General features: G+C 35.1%; 2 protein-coding genes across 2 annotated transcripts; both read left to right on the top strand.

Annotated features, from left to right (window-relative positions):
- Positions 1 to 5932: 5932 nt before the first annotated feature.
- Positions 5933 to 15771, top strand: LOC134796454 (putative inorganic phosphate cotransporter). The gene is made up of 5 exons (XM_063768647.1): positions 5933 to 5972; positions 9241 to 9365; positions 10873 to 11052; positions 13654 to 13792; positions 15530 to 15771. The coding sequence occupies exons 1-5, from the start codon at positions 5951 to 5953 to the stop codon at positions 15769 to 15771; spliced, it is 708 nt and encodes a 235-aa protein (XP_063624717.1). The 5' UTR covers positions 5933 to 5950.
- Positions 15772 to 15811: 40 nt separating this feature from the next.
- Positions 15812 to 18730, top strand: LOC134796407 (putative inorganic phosphate cotransporter). The gene is made up of 7 exons (XM_063768606.1): positions 15812 to 15973; positions 16298 to 16430; positions 16987 to 17111; positions 17462 to 17581; positions 18307 to 18451; positions 18543 to 18590; positions 18648 to 18730. Exons 1-6 carry the CDS (start codon positions 15833 to 15835, stop codon positions 18569 to 18571), a joined length of 693 nt encoding a protein of 230 aa, XP_063624676.1. The 5' UTR covers positions 15812 to 15832; the 3' UTR covers positions 18572 to 18590; positions 18648 to 18730.
- Positions 18731 to 20045: the final 1315 nt, after the last annotated feature.

Genomic DNA, 20045 nt, shown 5'->3' with positions numbered 1-20045 from the left:
AGTAAAATAGGGGATAACATGAGAATGTGTTGTTAAACTTATTAAATTGTGTTTATTTTACAGACGCAGAGAAAACTGAAAAAGTTATATAAAATCCACTAAAATACTTAAGTAGTAGGTACACTGTATATATCTTGTATGTTAATAAATGATTTAATCCAAAAAGACTTAATAAAATAGATAAACATGTACTATATAATTCATTTCTTAATTTAATTTAATTTACTAGTCTTATTATAATTGTCAATTGTTTGTTACGTACCTAATAAAAATGTAACAAGTTAGTTTCTTTGAAGTTTTTTTGCCTGTTGTCCTTTAATTTGGTCGGGGAAAAGTTCTTTGATACCTATTTTATATGTTGTACTGTTTGGATGTGGCTGTGTGTATGTTGATACTATTAAAAAGATAACATTAAAAAAAATATATTCCGTCTATTGTTTTTTCTGTCCGCCAAAATAAATTAATCTAAGGGAGAAATCCAATACATTTTAAAATTTTATTTTATACACGGAAGCTTGAGTTTGTTGGAAGGTACGACTCGTAGCTCGTAGGTACCTTGTTGTTAGATTAGGCTGATTTTGATACTGCTAGATAAGTTTGCTGCTTTGTGGTAGGACTACGGTTTCACGTAAAAAAAAACTTTTTTCAAAGAGGCCAATTAAAACTTACACCTGACATCAAAACAATATCTAAATAATGTAAGTAATATACTTAGGGTCGGTTGCACCAAACTGTTAGTATCGTTAAAGAGTTCGCTAAATTTTTATGTATAACTTAAGAAAGATGGTGATATTTTGGTTGTGTCAGTCATACAACTCAAGTTAACTGAGTTGTGCCTGACGCCATCGGCAAAAAAATGAAGTTACATGAGTTAGTCATATGCTTTTCTAAGTAAATAATGAAGATTTTCAAAATGTTCTTTTAGAAGATATATCTTAAATGGTTTTTAAGACGATTTAGACTGGTTATCCGTAACTCATGTAACTCGAGTTAACGGAGTTAGGCGTGACACGGCAGATTGGGTATCCAAAATTGCTGGGAGACAGTGGCGCCGACCATTTACTTCAGCGGAATGACGTCATCAAAATGGCTCCCGCCTCGTTGCGAATATTGCATATTGTACCCAAACTATGTATGGCACATAATCGTATGGGGTATTGAATTAAAGCCAACTAAATATGCTATATTTCATTTATAAAGTGTGTACAAAAATATACAGTAGTTTAAGAGCTATTTACAAAAGAATCAAAAAATGGTGTAAAAAAATATTCGATTATTTGGGTTTTACCACTAAACCAAAAGTCGGACGATAAACAATGTACTACAAAATTAAAGACGACGTCTGAAGCCATACACTGATATCAAAATCAAAATTGGAGCAAATATGTGGAAATTATGCATCAAAATGCCAGGTATTTGCTAGTACAAATGCATTAAAGTTAAAAAAATCCAAATTGGTCATTTTCAGGATAATCCGCGTAAGATTCTAGTATCAATTAGTAATATGACCTGGGTTCTAAAACTGCCGGGAGACTATCACTGTTGTCCCCAAGTGACGAATAATGACGTCATACAAATATCACTGCCGAATTTCGTAAAATGTAAATTATAGCTAAACTATGAGTCACACATACATGTGTGTTACATGTAATGAAAGGTTATTAAATTTATTATGATACACCAAAACATTGTTTGTATTGTTTGTAAAAAAAATGTATGGTTTAAGAGCTAGAAACAAAGAAATACCACTTTTTATGGAAAAAGTAGATGTATATCAATTTTATAGCTAAACTAAAATCGTCAATAAAATGTTGCGTATAATATTAAAAAAAAACAGTTATTCAACTATACATCACAATTTAAATTTTAAATTTCCGATAAAAACTGTGGAAGTTGTGGAAAAAAAACTAAAGCGCGCAAACAATTCTACCTTAATGCGCTCATATTATGCAAAGAATAGTTCTAATTATCGAGTATTAAATGAATGAACATGACATAAAATACATGAAGACGACATTTTCGAATGGATCCTTAATTAAAAAAAAAATAATTTGCTAGATAAAATAGTACACAAAAAATATCAAAAGTTATAAACAAAAAAAGGGGTGAAATGTAGTTATTTTTTATTTCCCCAATATCTCAAAAAGTATTAATATTTAAGAAACCAAACTTAATACTACAAAAGAGGAGGATATTTCCAATAAAATATTATATACTTGCAGAACTGTATGTCCATTATTTATACTTTTTATTCAACGCTGAACACAGCCCTCCGCGCCTCATTTTCGGAAACGCGAGTGGTATGAAAAAGCGATTACGTAACATTAAATATAATTTTAAAGGTATTAAATATTAATTGAAAATAAAAAAAAAATTATATTGTATTAAAAACATGTCAATAAATGTGTTACTTGTAGAAATTTATCTTAAAGTTATTTTTTCAACAAGTTAGGCAATTATTAATTAACAAAATTTTTCTCGAACTTCCTTCTTTATTGAAAACGAAAAAAAATGTATAAATAATTATAGTAAAATTATGTCGATTTTAAGAGTCCTTCATACATGCTTAATAAGATCAGGTTATAAAAGTTTTAATAAAGTTAATACTTTGCTTAAAATAAGTTTTAGAAAAACATAGAAAATTGACAAAAATCGAAAAATCAAGGTAAAATTGTAATACTTAAAACAACATTATAACCAAACCATTATTTTTTTTAGAACTTTTATAACGTAATCTTATTAAGCATGTATATGAGAAGATTTCAAGAAGGCGACAAAATTTTACGATAGTTACATACATACATACATACATTTTTTACACTCATGTTTTTTACATTTTTTATACATTTTTTTTCGTTTTCAATAAAGAAGGAAGTTTGAGAAAATTTTGCTCATTAACAATTGCCTAACTTGTTGAAAAAATAATTTTAAGATAAATTTCTACAAGAAGTACATATGTTGACATGTTTTAAATACACTATATTTGTTTTTAATTTTTCAATCACTATTACCTTTAAAATTATATTTAATGTTACGTAACTGCTTTTTCACGCCGCGCGCGTTTCCCAAAAATGGAGCGCGGAGGGCTGTGTTCAGCGTTGAATAAAAAGTATAAATAATGGAGATACAGTTCTGCAAGTATGAAATGTTTTATTGGAAATTAAGTTTTAGAGGAAGCTCTTTAATCATATTAATTTTTGTTTCTTAAATATGAATACTTTTTGAGATATTGGGGAAATAAAAGATATCTACTTTTTTCCGCTTTTTTTTGCTTTTGAAATTTTTTGTGTGCTAATACACGCTTCGGATACATTTTTCTAGGCTTCGTGACGAATCTAATGAGGTGTCACACGTATTTTTGGGAGTATTATCTCTATTTTTCACCGTTTTTAGGATCTCGAACAGACTAATACATTTTTATCTACAAACAAGAATCATAGTAAATTTAATAAACTTTCATTACATGTAACACACATGTATGTGTGACTCATAGTATAGCTATAATTTACATTTTACCAAATTCGGCAGTGATTATTTGTATGACGTCATTATTAGGGTGATTCACTTTTGTATGGAGAAATAGTTATTTGTACAACAAGAGATCAAAGTTTGATATTTCTTCGAGTGCTTATTTTGAGTCCCGTGCAAGCGAAAGATTCTATAATAGATTCACGAGCGTAGCGAGTGAATCTAATTTAGAATCTTGAGCGTAGTAAGGGATTCAAAAGCGCACGAGATGTAAATAAGTTTGATCTCGTGTAGTACACAAAATTTTTCACCCTAAGCAGTGAGAACATACCTAGAGGGACAGAGATAATAGAACCCAAGTATATCGAACTTGTATTAGACCCCGCATGTTGAAATGACATTTGACTATAAAAGTCACTTGAATGTCATTTTGTCTCACTCAGTGAGCAAAATCGCATTTTGCTCACTGAGTAAGACACACTCAGTGAGCAAAATGCGATTTTGCTCACTGAGTGAGACAAAATGACTCAGTGAGCAAAATCGCATTTTGCTCACTGTTTTTAAGAAGCAAAGTACCCTTGTTCGAGCTGCTGAGGTGAAAAAAAAGTAGTAATATTTTTCCTGACTTTGCTCACCAATGGAGTCTCCCCACACTAAAAACTATCCATTTCAATTTTCAAAAGAATCGAATAACGTTTAGATGTTGCACAAGTTGAAAAGGTAGAGTGAGAACCCCATACATTGCGTGAAAATGAACTATGTTCTAAAATGACAAAATATAATGAACTGATACTAAAATCGAATGAGAAAACTGAATTTTGCGTCTAAAACACGATAAAAGGACTTTTCCTGTGGAAACAGGTGGAAAAACTGAAAAAAATTAATTAGAACATTTATCGAGTAACCAAAATCCAAGTTTACTACTAATTTTAAAATTTATTTATATGTAGAAGGTTCAGTATCACACTACTCTCCGCTTTGATGGTAGCCGCTTAAACCATTTTCTACCCTCCGATGTAGTCGTTGGTTATTTGAAAATTCTTTGTTGATGTTGTGCAACCTCTAAATGTTGACCGATTTGAATTTTTTTTAACGTATAATATATTTTTTATCAGTTACCACAAGAATTCGAGCAAAGTCAGATGAAAATCGAAAATTCGGAAAAATGAAACACCCTAGTCATTATTCGTCACTGGGGGACAATATAGATGGTCTCCCGGCAGTTTTAGAACCCAGGTCATATTGCTAATAACATACGTGGATTATCCTGAAAATGACCAATTTGGATTTTTTTAACTTTAATATGACTTTAATGCATTTGTACTGGCAAATACCTACATATTGATGCATAATTTCCACACATTTGGTCTAATTTTGATTTTATTCATATCAGTGTATGGCTTCAGACGTCGTCTTTAATTTTGTAGTATATTGCTTTATCGTCCGACTTTTGGTTTGGTTGTAAAACCCAAATAATCGAATATATTCATTTCATCATTTTGATTCTTTTGTAAATGGCTCTTAAACTACTGTATATTTTTGTACACAATGTATAAATGAAATATAGCATATTTAGTTGGCTTTAATTCAATACCCCACACGATTATGTGCCATGCATAGTTTGGGTACAATATGCAATATTCGCAACGAGGCGGGAGCCATTTTGATGACGTCATTCCGCTGAAGTAGATGGCCGGCGCCGCTGTCTCCCGGCAGTTTTGGAGACCCAATGCCATGCCTAACAACATACTAAAAATTGGTAGCGATTTCCGGATCTGAACTATCTCTTCGACCGTTTCCCATAAGGCATAGTACAATAAGGCGCTCTACGTGTCTCGCCTGCATTACTCCGCCGGGGCCGACGAGGTGGTGGGTGGAGTACGTCCGCCGGAAGACTGGCTATACGCTGAGGGTGCACCAGCTACAGTCGCGTCACTATGTGCACTTCAGTTCATTTGTGGTGCGCGTGCCGCGGCCGCTGCAGGACACCATCGCAAGCGCGGACTTCTGGCCGAAGGGTGTGGTATTTCGGCATTTCCAGGGCAACCTGCCGAACCCCACACCAAGTCAGACGACGCAACGGAGCCACGCTGTTAAGTCGTCGCCCAAATCTAATGTTTAATTTGTCTTTGGTTTTTATTTGTAGTTTTGTTGTGGTGTTCTTGTATTCTTATTTTGTAGTTTCACAGTGCCTTAGTTTTTACTGTAATGCTGTGTAACTTATTTGAGTAGGTAAATAAATAAATAACATCTACACAAAATTCACTAGACATTTATCAATGATTTCCTGATTACAGATTTACAGATTGAATTGGCTACCTTGCGATATATCGTAGAATCGCAGTCTATGCGCAACGCTATGCGCAGATTCGCGCGCAGATAATTCTAAAAAACCTAACGACTATAATTTGAAAATCCAAAATTAAAGTATTTGATATAAGTACAATTCCAGTCGTAAGCGTATTTTAATTAAAGTGATACAATGACAGAAGTAAAGAAACCAAGTAAGTTCTAACCTAGCCTAATCTCTTAACTGGATGTCATTAACTTGTATATAGTTTTGGTTGCTTACAATATTTTGAAAAGATCTGATACTTCAGTTCAGTAAAAGGGATACTCGTAAGCACCAGACGACCAGACAGACACACAGACAGAGAGACAGGGTAGGTAAATCACTACACTTTATAAAACAAAGTCCCCCGCCACGTCTGTCTGTATGTATGTATGTTCGCGATAAACTCATAAACTACTGAACGGAATTTCATGCGGTTTTCACCTATCGATAGAGTGATTCTTGAGGAAGGTATATTATGTGTCTAAAATTTCAAGGTTTTGTGTAACCCGTGCTAAGCTGGGGCGGGTCGCTAGTAATTTTAAATGTTACAGTTAAATTGGAAAATGTTATCGTATAGTAGTTAATTAATTTAAAATTTGTAGAGTGTGTTTGGGATTAATTAAAAAAATAATTGAATGAATATTTTTTACCATATTTTTACTAAGTTACATAAATGAATTAATATTATGTTAAACTTTAAAAAATATTGAAATATTTTACGTAACAGCTACTCCATTTATAAAAAAAACCGGCCAAGTGCGAGTCGGACTCGCGCACGAAGGTTTCTGTACCATTAAGCAAAAAACGGCAAAAAAATCACGTTTGTTGTATCGGAGGCCCACTTAAATATTTATTATAATTATTCTGTGATTTTGGAACATGATTGGATCGATTTTTTTTTCTTATGAATATCACTACCTATAAATAGCTCCATTTGTAATACGAAATACATTATTTAGATAGCAGTAGCCTTTAAAAACCATCTCACCCCCCTGGCATCCCTTCTCTCCCCATTCATAACCCAACTCTCCACGCAATCCCTACTCACCCCATTTTACGGTATTTGGCCAAATACTAAATAAATACACATCTGTTTATACGACAATATGTACTTGAAATATATGTAGTATTGGGGAATTTTCTCCATTTGCTTGACTTTAAGAGCCCATCAACGTGCACACTAGCGCCACTGCTAAATAATCGTGATTACTTATTTAAAATTAACGACCGGTATTTAAAAAAGGGGGCCGCTACGTAGTGTATTTTAGTATTTAAGTACCCTTTAAATGCCTAGTAGTGGAGATATTATTGAACGAAATACTCGAAATCGAGAGGTCGAAATTAAAAAAATCGGCCCCCTGATGTTGGAGACAGGAAGTGGTAATAGGAACTCGGTGATAAAATAACACAACACAACGTAATTGTGTTTAGGGTTGTTAGAATTGTCTCTTTGAGTATTAGTTGACTGTGGAAAAAAAGTACAGTCAACGATAAAAACTAGTATCAAAATAATTGAATTTTGACAAAAAACTTACCATGGATCTGTACCTGAAGGGTGCTATCCTATAATTCTCCGTTGACGTGCAGTTCGTGATGGTCAGGCTGGTCAGCAATCAGCATAATAAATCACCCATGACAAGAAATAACTTGAAATGTATAAGTAACTATGTATCTTTGTACGGGTCAAATCATGCAAGTTACAGAACCACTTTCCGGTTTCCGATGAATAGAAGGTGACAATATTGGACACAATATTATTATGACATGAAGCTGATCTGATGATGAGCTTGAAGGTGGCTATGTAAACTCTGTAGTAAAACGACGTAACCCCCTCAAGTTCGGGCTTGTTTAATTGGTTTCAATGAGTATTTTGTTTTTACATTATATTCAGGATCTGATGATGGAGTCAGAAGATGGACAGCGGAACTCTGTAACACAACTATAGGTTAATACCCTACTATATCGGGTTTGGCTCGTTTTGACGAGTAGTTTGGTCTTCAATGGTAGTCAGGGTCTGATTATGGCATCCAGAGTTCTATGATGAAGGCAAAAGATGTCCACCACAGAACCAAACTTAATCAGGCTTGCGCTCGATTGCTTCGTCTTGACGAGTGTTTTGGTCACAGATGGCATTCAGGGTCTGATGATTGAGTCAGTATGTTTGATGAGACAGACAGGCGTCAATAGCATTGGTCTGCAACCTGAATAGAATAGCTATTAAATAAAAAATATTTTTTATTTAAAGCAAAAGTTATTACACAATAACATCAGCGCCGGGCTAACGGAACGGACACGAGCAGTGGTTCCCTGATGGTGGCGAAGCGACGTGACGAAAAGCCTGTCAAATGAACCCTGGTAGTACCTAGTGGAGCTCGGGTTTTATACAACAGAGGCACACGATGTTTTGGTCATCCGACTTCTTGATTAGTACTTAGGAAAGTAATACCCAAGATAGAGCTGATGCTGAACCCTGGCTGTACCTGCCTAGTGCTGGCTGTGCCTAGTGGAACTCAGGTTTGGTGCAACATAGGTACACGCTGTTTTAGTCATTCGACACGTCTTAATGAGCACTTGGGAGAGCAGTACCCAAGATAGAGCTGATTCTGAACCCTGGCAGTACCTTGTGGAGCTCGGGTTTTATACAACATAGGCACACGATGTTTTAGTCATTCGACACGTCTTGATGAGTACTTGGGAGAGCAGTACCCAAGATAGAGCTGATGACGAACCCTGGCTGTACCTAGTGGGACTCAGGTTTGGTGCAACATAAGCAAACGCTATTTCGGTCATCCGACTCGTCTTATTGAGCACTTGGGAGATACCCAAGATAGAGCTGTAGCTGAACCCTGGCAGTATTTAGTGGAACTCAGGTTTGTTGCAACATAGGCTGTTTTGGTCATCTCACTCGTCTTGATGAGCACTTAGGAGAGCAAATTATACCTATTAACCTTGCAAAAATGATGTGTTGAATGACAGACAGAACAGACTGAGAAACCTGTCCAGCGATAACTAAAAAGTAAAAAATAAATTAATAGTAAAAAAACTTATTTAAAAACAAGATTTTATTTGATTGCGTTAAAAAGAATAATATAAATTTTTCCTTTAAAAATTTTACTATCAAGTTTTAACGTCATTACACAATTTATATGATATAAAAGCTTGTCGCGAGATTAACCTTTGTAGATAGTAAAATTTAAATAACTTGATCTGATGGATTACAGTTTTTAAAATGTTCATTCGAAGTAAATACGAGTACCTACTTGAATCTCGCGACAAGCTTATATATCATAAATAAATTGTGTAATGACGTTAAAACTTGATAGTAAAATTTTTAAAGGAAAAAAATATTTTATTCTTTTTAGCGCATTTAAATAATATCATGTTTTTAAATAAGTTTTTTTAACCTTCTAAACATTGTATTACCTACTTAATTTCAGAAGCGGCGTTAGGCATCCGGCACGTACAATGTGTGATGCTGTTCTTCGCGATGCTGTTGGCCTACGGCATGAGGGTGAACATGAGCATGGCCATCGTCGCCATGACAGACTCTTCTACGGAAAACGTGAGTACTGCATCGTAAGAATTCTTACTGTGTATGTTTATCAGTTAAAATTTTCATGTAACATATACCTGCTATAGAAGGGTTAGCATAGTATGGATTTTAAATACGAGCGCTGTTTATTCTCTTCTTCATTGGGGTGGTCGACCGAACTACATTACCAAAATATATTATCTCGAATGGGCTGTTAAATATTTGAACTTTAATACTATCACGATACAGTTGCTTTTTAAGCGGCATTATTGCTTTGCCACGCGCCAAAGTTGGGAGCTTGGGATCGTCATAAAAGAAACAATGGCTTTTGTTTTATGCACGATCCCAATCAGCTTTGTGCAACTGTATGCTGCAGTTTACGTTTTTGTTATTAAGTACCTACCTACACTAAATATAGTACCTAATATGTTTCAATTAGGTACGTTCCAACACTCATTATCTTGAGTGTAAGTTTCAATTGTTTTATTTAATGAACAATAGGTATATCGTTGTCTGAGTACTCACAACACAAGCTTTCTTGAGCTTACCGTGGGGCTTAGTCAATTTGTGTAAAAAAAATGTCCTGTAATATTTATTTATTTTATTTATTTATTTATTTATTCTTTCTGAACAGGGCCTGTTAAAATATAAGCATTTGTCCACTTTTATCCATTATATCTATATACAAGTACAAGTAAAATAATGAAATGAAAAAAAAACCGTAAAGGTTTTTAGGGTTCCGTACCCAAAGGGACTACGGGACCCTGTCCACTATCTCCACTATCTAATGAACCGTGTTAGCTAGACAGTTGGCATTTTCACAGATGATGTACTTCTATTGCCCGCTATAGTAACAAATACTGAAAACAGAATAAAATAAGTATTTAAGTGGGGCTCCCATACAACAAACGTGATTTTATTTGTCGTTTTTTGCGTAATGGTACGGAACCCTTCGTGCGCGAGTCCGCGACTCGCACTTGGCCGGTTTTTTTCTTCGACAATCCTTGGGATTGTCGAAGTTTTCTTTACACTTTACAGTACGGATATGATGGTCGTTCTTGTCTACGTGACAGCGTGATAAAACAGTGTCCGTCACTTTCTATTCCGCTGTGTTAAAAAGTGACAGTTATTTTATCAGGTGGATAAAACCATCCATAATACGCCGGCAGCTTAGGTTAGGTTAGTACATGTTATGATTGTGATTATTACTCAAAGTACTGAGATTCGAAATATGATTAGATTATGCTATCAGGAAGGCTTATAACTTTGGCCTAACTTTCAAATTATTTGTGCCTAATATATATGACACTTTCGATTCGATTGCAATGGTGTTTAGAATAATAATTAAGTCGATGAGGGCAAACAAATATTACGAATTTGTAGCATTTCAGTAGGTACTACATTTCGTAATTATGTGCGTACGCGTTAAGAGAAGGAAAAGACAGCAAAAGTGTGCCCCAATCACGTCAAGTTCAAAACGAAACGGTCCAACGAAATAGGTACATTAGGTACTTAACAAATATGTTTTTAGTTTCAGACATTCGACTGGAATATACAGATTCAGAGCGTGATATTGTCCTCTTTCTTCTGGGGTTATGTGGTTCTTCAGGTTCCTGGCGGCCTCCTAGCTGAGAAGGTTGGCGGCAGTCTCCTTATCGGCATTAGTGTTGGAGCCAACTCCATCATCTCTCTGATTCTACCAACTGCTGCGGTTTACGTAAGTTTTGTCATCATTAACTTAAGTTATTCTCTTATCGGTGGAGTATCTTCCAGCTTTCCCTATCTTGTGCCAGCTCTTTGACTTTTTGATACGTAAGTTTTGTATTGACTTCAAAATACTGAGATATAATTTAAGAAATGTCTTGAGTCTCCTGATTAGCAGCAGGCATCACTACGTATGGCGTTAGGTGCACCATTTTCTAATTCTGGTGACTACTATCATCATTTATATTTATTCAAGATCCTCTAAATTCCGTATCCTATAATTTTAAAGATTTTTATTCCTATTTAGCAATTTTATAGATAATATTTTTTTCTCGTTATGTTTGGTTTTAGTAGTTTTATTTTATATCAATAATATCAATCTTCATCGTTATTGTAACTTCTGTATTTACCATCTTTTCAATAAAGAATATTCACTCACAGTGTGTCATATCTTAGATATACTACATGATTTTGCTTAAGTGCTCTTACGCCAATCTTTGAAATGTCATCTGTTATCTCCTAATCATCATCGATCAATACGTCAGTAAGTACTGTTAGCTCGTGAGAGTAGTCCATGTATGTTGTATGCCATGAGATATTGTTATCATCTGGTAATGTTTACTATACAGGGTATCAAGTTCAATACACATTAGGAATCAAACGAAGTTCAATGACCGAGCTACCGATTTTACCTTAGAGGCTAAGGCTACAGATTTGATCCCAATTTATTGTTCAGCGTACATCATAACAGTTTTCGGTAAAATCTGGTCAATTGTTTTTACTATTAGTACCTATTTAGTAGTCTGGTCTTCTGACCATTATTTTTTACGGCTAGGTATATTCGACTAAATTTCTTACTTTTCGAAATTATCAACTAACTAAAAGTTACAAGGACGCTTCAGCAAAAACAGAATCAGAAAACAGAAATCAGAAATTATTTATTTGCATTGATACAGTATGGGGATGTTACAATATATGGTGTTACAGATCTTGTACCTAGCTTGCATGCAAGCCTGCAAATTCATCATTATAATCAGAAATTTAAATAAATATAAAATGTCAAATTAACATAATATCACAATACAATTAATATACAATATACAATTAATAACTAAATATCACTAATTTGAATATTGCTGGTATTCGAGATATGTCTTTACGCTGTAAAAACAACGCTCTGAGAGCCAGTTTATCAAACTGCGTTTAAAAGCGTTTCCCTCTAGCAGCTTTAGTTCCTCCGGGAGATTATTTATTATATACAATGATGCACATATTAAAAACATTTTTCTTGTATATCATCTTGCGACAACGAGGGTGGTATAAACGGTTCATAACGTTTACCCTGGTACGCCTTTCAAGGACTTCGCCACGTGTTTTAAAGTACGAGTGATGTGATCTGACAAAATTACATATTTCTCTTAAGTATAGACACGGTAATGGAAGGATTTTTAGTTTCTTGAAAAGGGGCACGCAGCTTTCGTCCTGCCACGAATTACAGATGACCCTGACACATTTTTTTTGTATTTTAAAGACTCTGTCCACTTCCACTGCGTTTCCCCACAATATTAACCCATAACCAAGGACAGATGATACGTATCCATGATAAGCGGTCAATGCTGCTTCAACAGACACAGTGTCTCTTAGCCTTTTCAGTGCAAATACAAAACGACCTAGTTTGTTGCAGAGTTTGTCAATGTGTGCCTCCCAGTTTAGGTGCTTGTCAACTGTGATTCCCAGAAAATTAAACGAGTCAACCTCATCTACTGCATTATTATTATGGTTAATATTTAATGGTATACTATTTGTGTTATATGATGTAAATTGTATTCATTTAGTTTAAATTATATTTATATGAAGATCATTGTTATACATCCAATTAATTATAGCTTGTAATGAATTATTTATGTCATGTTCGAAATTTAATTTATTATCACATTTTACTACAAGAGTTGTATCGTCGGCGTACATAATCGTTTTTTGTGTAGTCGCTTTCGATAAATCATTAATGTACAGGAGAAATAATAGTGGGCCCAAAATGCTACCTTGTGGGACTCCACTTATATTAGTTTTAAATTCAGACCTATAAACATTCTTAGTGATGGCATTGTTTGAGTAAGCAATTCTGTCAACTTCAAGGCATTGCAATCTGTCCTTCAGGTAGTCCTCAATCCAGGCACGAGCTTCACCTCTTACTCTATAATTTTCAAGCTTACTCAGGAACACAACATCATAGTTAAAAAAATTACGCTGAGCATACATCATCATCTTCCTCGCGTTGTCCCGGCATCTTGCCTCGGCTCGTGGGAGCCTGGGGTCCACTTGGCAACTAATCTCAAGAATTGGCGTAGGCACTAGTTTTTACGAATGCGACTGCAATCTGACCTTCCTACCCAGAGGGCAAACTAGGCCTGACGCTGAGCATACATGCTGGTCAAATACATATCTCTTAAATTGCTCTGTTATTAAAACATGTATTTAGTATTATTCATCTATTTATGGTTGATAGAGTTCAGCGGTGTTTTTAAATGACATCAGGTAAAAGAATGTTGTGGCATAGGTATGTGTAAAAGTGGAGGAATTAAGGGCAGAAATCAAAATAATCTCTTAATTTCAGGGTGGCTGGTACGCAGTATGCGCTTGTCGGGTGCTGCAAGGTTTAGCACAAGGAGTCATTTTTCCAAGCATGCACAATCTGATCGGAAAATGGGTGCCGTTAGAAGAAAAAAGTCGGTTAGGGACATTTATTTATGCAGGTAAATTAATTTAAGTAATCAGTTTTCTAGTCAAATTATTTTATATAGGTACCGTAAAATGGGGTGAGTAGGGATGAAATCGAAGTTCAAACCTGGATAAAAGTTAATTTTTATATGTGGCATATTGATTCTCTCAATTTATCTTGATATCTATTACATTTAAGCTACTAGGCCAAGTTTAGTATCGTTTTCGTATAAATCGGGGATGCCGAATTCATTTTTGATGTCATAATGACACCATTCCGAAGTAAAAACACATAAAATATGAAAAAAATACTTTTTTTTAATAACCGCTGAACCGATTTAGATAAAGTCCCGAGTCCCGGGGAAGAACATAGGATAGTTTTTATTAAAAAAAAATCTCCTAAAAGTGAAAATGAAGGTGTACGATTGTATGGGGAATCAATATCGGCTGAACCGATTTAGATGAAATCTATGTCTACATTTTTGATTTAGTTGAAAATGACCCTCCGGCCGTTTTGGCAACCAAGTTTCGTAACCAGTTGTCAATAAAGAATATATCATCGTGTTAGGCAACTAGTTGCCCAAAAAGAATATCTATTCCTGTTTGACATCCAGTTGCCAACGAAGAATAGAGCTCAGACAGTTAGAGAAAATGTGACTAGTTTGTATTTATAAATATATATTATATTAAATATTTTAAATCAATATTTCCGAGAACATTTCCTACTTACCCAGAGTTGACGGAGCCCCGCTGACCTTAGCTTAAAGATTCTAACGTACGAAATTTTATTTTCATAAAATATTCCCTTTACAACTTAACTAGACGGAGCCCCGCTTCGCGGGGCTCCTATTTCTGGGCGGTTTGCCCTTCGGGCATCTGAAGCTACCTAACGAACAATTTTTAAACTAAACACTATTTTGTGATAATCTATTAGTGTTAGGACCCCTTCCGGGTATAGGCCTCCTCCAACCTCTTCCACCGTTCTCGGTCTTGTGCCTCTGTGAGCCAGTTGCTCGACACTCTCTCTATGTCGTCTGCCCAGCGAGCACGGGGAAGCCCAGATCCTCGTTTCCCACATGGTCCCTTCCAGGTAGTTAAACGCTTTGTCCATTTATCATCTGGCATTCTCGCGATGTGACCTGCCCACTGCCATTTGGGTCTTAGTGAGTGCTCGAGAGCGTCAATTACTTAAGTTTTTTTTCGTATGTTATTGTGACGTATTTTATCTATTAACTTAACTTTCAAAATTTTTCTTTCGATTGCTCTTTGACATGCTCTAATCTTGTGTTTAATGTAGCTTGTGTATTTCCACGTTTCACAGCCGTAGTTAAGTGTGGGAAGGAGACACGAATCTAGTACTTTTCTTTTTAAATGTAGTGGCAAGGCACTTAGAAGTATATTTGCCATGCTCCATAATTTTTTCCATGTTTTATTTACCCGCCTCTCTACTTATTCCGTGTTGTTATCCGGTCTGAAGGATATTTGCTTCCCTAGGTACTCTTTACAAAGATACTCTTTTACAAAGCTTCATGTTTTCTATAAATATTTCTTTTTCTACATGATTTGTGATTATTTTAGTTTTTTCAAGATTCATTTCGAGACCGATGTTTTTACTAGCTGCGTGCAGAGTATTGATCATAAATTGTAGCTCCTTCCAACTTCCAGATAGTAGCACTATATCGTCTGCAAAAGCTAAATCTCACATATTTAGCAAATACTTACATAAGGTTCTTAAATTGTGCTTTATTTAGAATTTTTCAAATCTTTCCCAGGAGCTCAATTGGGTACAGCAGTTATGCTGATGTCAGCTGGCTTCTTGGCAGACTATTGGGGCTGGGCTGCCATATTTTACTTTGTTGGTACATGTGGAGTCATCTGGACCCTCGTCTATATATTTATCGGAGCAGGAGAACCTCAAAACTCGAAATTGATAAGTGAAGAAGAGAAGCTGTATATTCAGACTTCTCTTGGTCAAGTTGGAGGTAAAAAGTTTAGTTTTAAATTGAATCTTTAAAAATTATTTTATTAGTTTATTTGCAACATTTTTTTTTACTTATGAATTGCAGACACTTCCAATGCCATGGCTATCATTATTGACGTCCATGCCCTTCATCAGTCTGATCATCGTGCACTGTTGCCAACACTGGGGATTCTGGACCCTAATGACTGAGATACCGTCTTACATGAGCCAAGTTCTGGGAGTCAACATCAAAGCGGTATGAAATACTTTACATAGTTATTAGTTACATATATTATACTTATTAACTTAAAATGTTTTTGGATTTTTTAATACAAACTTTTAAAAACTTATATCACTTCATGATAAGTCATAATAAGATATCATGGGGAAACGAACCTAACCAAACCTAACTTATAAATAGGTAGATCTTACGAATCAGTTTTAAGATTAATGATAATATGACAAACAATAAAATACAATGAATTAAAACTTTATGTCAAACAAAGGGACCCCCTTTTTTAACCGTCAATGCCGTGGTGTAGACGACTGAGAAATTTTAAATATATATTTGTGTTTTCAGAATGGTGTATTGTCGGCCACCCCTTACATCGTGATGTACATCCTCAGCTTCCCCGTTGGCTTCATATCTGATTATGCCCTCGCTAAAGGCTGGGTCAGTATTACTGCTGCCCGGAAAATTAGCAATAGCATCGGTAATCTATTTTTTGTAATAATTAAATATTCAATATAAATAATATCGTATGTAATTATTCATATGCCAATATGTGGAAATGGAACTACATGGACTATGTGCTTTAGGTATATGGCCAGTAACTTATTTAGAGTATAAAGGATGTCTCTCGCTAGACCAGGCTGTGCCCGACATGTATTTTCTATGACGGCTGTACGTCTACCATCAGTTTTAACATTGACATAACGCTCTATCTAGCTAATTTACTTTCTGTACATCTCGCTTGCACTAATATGCGAGTACGAGCGAGATGCATAGAAAGTAACTTATGTAGACGTGACCGTATAATATGTCAATGTCAAAACTGATGGTAGACGTACTGATCGCTGATCACGTGGTGCTTTACATAGAAAACGAAGCGCTGGAAACGCCGGTCTAGCGTGAGTCAACCTTAAAACGATCAAAACTAAACCTCACTTGAAAATAACTAGTTAAATACGACATTCCAGGTCATCAAGCATTCTCGAGTTATAAAGAGAAACTACATAGTTTAATACAACTTATGTTTTTGTTGGCAGGTTTCATAGGCCCAGCAATAGCTTTGATTGGATTAGCATATGTGCCAGCTGGTAACATAACCCTAGCAGTTGGTATACTGTCTGTCGTGGTGGGACTCAATGCAGGACACTTCACTGGCTTTATGGTAAGGCAAAGTATCCTTGCCCTTTCAACTTCTATGCAAAAACAGCAACGATTGCTTGCCCACTCTACCCCTCGTAAATGTAAAGATTGCCTATTATTTTGTCGGAATAATATCATAGTTATCAAAACGCAGTTGCTGCAAGAGGATAAATTTTAAACTATTGTCTAATTTGAATTCTATAATAGCAAATACAAGACCGTGGAGAAATTGGAGGGGGGCCTTTGCCCATTAGTGGGACACGACAGGCTCCAAAAATAATTAACAAACTAAAGTAGATGCGCATCATACCGCACCAATTTAACAGTTTTGAAAACGAAAATTTACTTAAGTACTTGTCTTTACTATTTCAGCTAGGTCATCTGGACATGGCGCCCAATTTTGCGGGAACTATGCTTGGCATCACGAATGCCATTGCGAATATTATCTCCATTATTGCGCCATTAGCCGCTGGAGCTATTATTAAAGACGAGGTAACTCTTACAATTAATCGTGAAATTTTAAATAAATAATAATTTAATTACATACATACATAATAAGCCTCAATCTGAACAAAAACAATAATTGAAATCAAGCAACTGTCCTTTTCTGGTGTCGGTGTCGCAGTGACGTATGTGAGAAGGAAAGGAAAAGGTGGATGAACTGTGTTGGAGATGATATACCTAAAAAGAAAGCAGGTGAATGATGAAATGACGAACGACAGAGGAGTAAGCGACTGATGGTGATGATAGTGGTTTATAATAACTAAGAATTTAGGTACAATTTGAAAAAAAATATTACAAATATTATGTGATATTAAATCCTATTAATAACGCACAGCCGTGCGTAGCGAGCCCGCTACAAGTGGGTACAGATTCTACACAAAAATAACGATTTTTGTGTAGAATCTGTAGTGTAGAATCTGAATGTTCGGGGCCTGAGAATGGAAAGGGTTACCACACCAATCGACCGATAATCGATCGATGGTAGAATGGAACAGTCGACGGCGATCGATAATTTCTACCAAGACCAATCGGTCTATCGACGTCGACTGTTCCATTCTACCATCGATCGATTGGTGTGGTAACACCCAAACAAAGGTTGTGCGCTGCAATTCTCACAAATCTGTCGCAAGGGGGAATAAACAAACAAGATTATGTTTCTCTTCCATTCCATGGACGGACGTCGTATTCAAACATTGACCAATGTTTTATTTCAGAGTGATGCGGCAGAATGGCGGAAGGTGTTCTACCTGTCCTCATTTATATACATCTTCGGAAATACCATCTACCTCATTTTCGGAACCAGTATTCGCCAGTCGTGGAACGAACCGAAGACAGAGAAAAACATCGATAATGTTACTGGTAAGGACATTTTCTTTTACTTTACTTAAACAAAATAAGGGACAGACTGAGAATGTGTTGTTAAACTTATTAAATTATGTTTTTTTTACAGACGCAGAGAAAACTGAAAAAGTTATATAAAATCCACTAAAAGACTTAAGTAGTAAGCTGTATATATCTTGTTTAAAAATAAATGGTTTTATCCAAAAAGACTTAGTAAAGTAGATAAACATGTACGACATAATTTATTTCTTAATTTAATTACTAGTCTTATTATAATTGTCAATTGTTTGTTAAGTATTTAATAAAAATGTAACAAGTTAGTTTCTTTGAAGATTTCTTGCCTGTTGTCCTTTACTTTGGTCGGGGAAAAGTTCTTTGATACCTATTTTATAGGTTGTAGGTACTGTTTGTATGTGGTTGTGTGTATGTTGATACTATTAAAAAGATAACATTAAAAACAAATTTTATTCCGCCAATTTCTATTGTTTTTTTCTGTCCGCCAGAATAAATTAATCTAAGTGAGAAATCCAATACATTTTGAAATTTTATTTTATACACGGAAGCTTGAGTTTGTTGGAAGGTACGACTCGTAGCTCGTAGGTACCTTGTTGTTAGATTAGGCTGATTTTGATACTGCTAGATAAGTTGCTGCTTTGTGGTAGGACTACGGTTTTACGTAAAAAAAAACTTTTTTCAAAGAGGCCAATCATGGTATAATAATATACTCCGCCTGGTACTCTCTTCCCGTCTTTTATAGGTCACCTAACTGACACAAGCCCACGTCATCATGCGACAGCGCTATATGATAATATGCGATAGCGCTATATATAGCGGCCATGTTATTGTGACGTAGGCCTGTGTCATGCACTCTGGGAAGAGAAGACCATGTTTTATTAGACTATGAGGCCAATTAAAACTTACATCTGACATCAAAACAATATCTAAATAATGTAATATACTTACTGTAAGGTAAAGGTACGGACAAATCCGCTCGACTTAAACGAGGTGTTTTTTTTTCTTAGCCTAAAGGAGTGTCACTGCTGGGCAAAGGCCTCTTTCCCGCCATTTCGCCCTTTCCAATGCACACCCCCGCCACTCTTGAAAAAATGTGTCAAGGTCTAGAAACATTCTAGTGTTTCTAGAATAAAATATAAATGTCACTAAAACATAACAAAGACATTAAAATATCCATTTCCTCATCATTAATCAAATTTAATATAACTGATAAATAATTAATCATTTCGCATCACAATTAATTCCACGTTGTTTTATCATTCATGTAGTCTTGTGTGGTATAATATGTATCTAGAAGATGGATATTATACATAGAAGGTATGTAGGTGAGAGATACACGGACGAAAGGATGTCAATTTGTAAGTTATAATCAGAGATCGGACAAATTTGCGTCATTGCTTGCAATAATGTAGACATGACTCCAAAATGGATTAAATAATTAATCATTTAATTAATTTCTTACCTGAGGTTTAATTTTGATTCATAATTAATAAATAACACAAAGATTTCTTATAATGTAAATTTATTAAAGAAAATAATCAGCATATTTTTAAAATTTTCTGTAGGTACTCATTTTTTATATCAAAAATATATTTAA

This window comes from Cydia splendana, chromosome 13 (genome assembly GCF_910591565.1).
Source record: "Cydia splendana chromosome 13, ilCydSple1.2, whole genome shotgun sequence".
Lineage (NCBI taxonomy): Eukaryota > Metazoa > Arthropoda > Insecta > Lepidoptera > Tortricidae > Cydia > Cydia splendana.
Note: the sequence above shows the minus strand (reverse complement) of the source record. Positions and strands in the feature narration are given on the sequence as shown.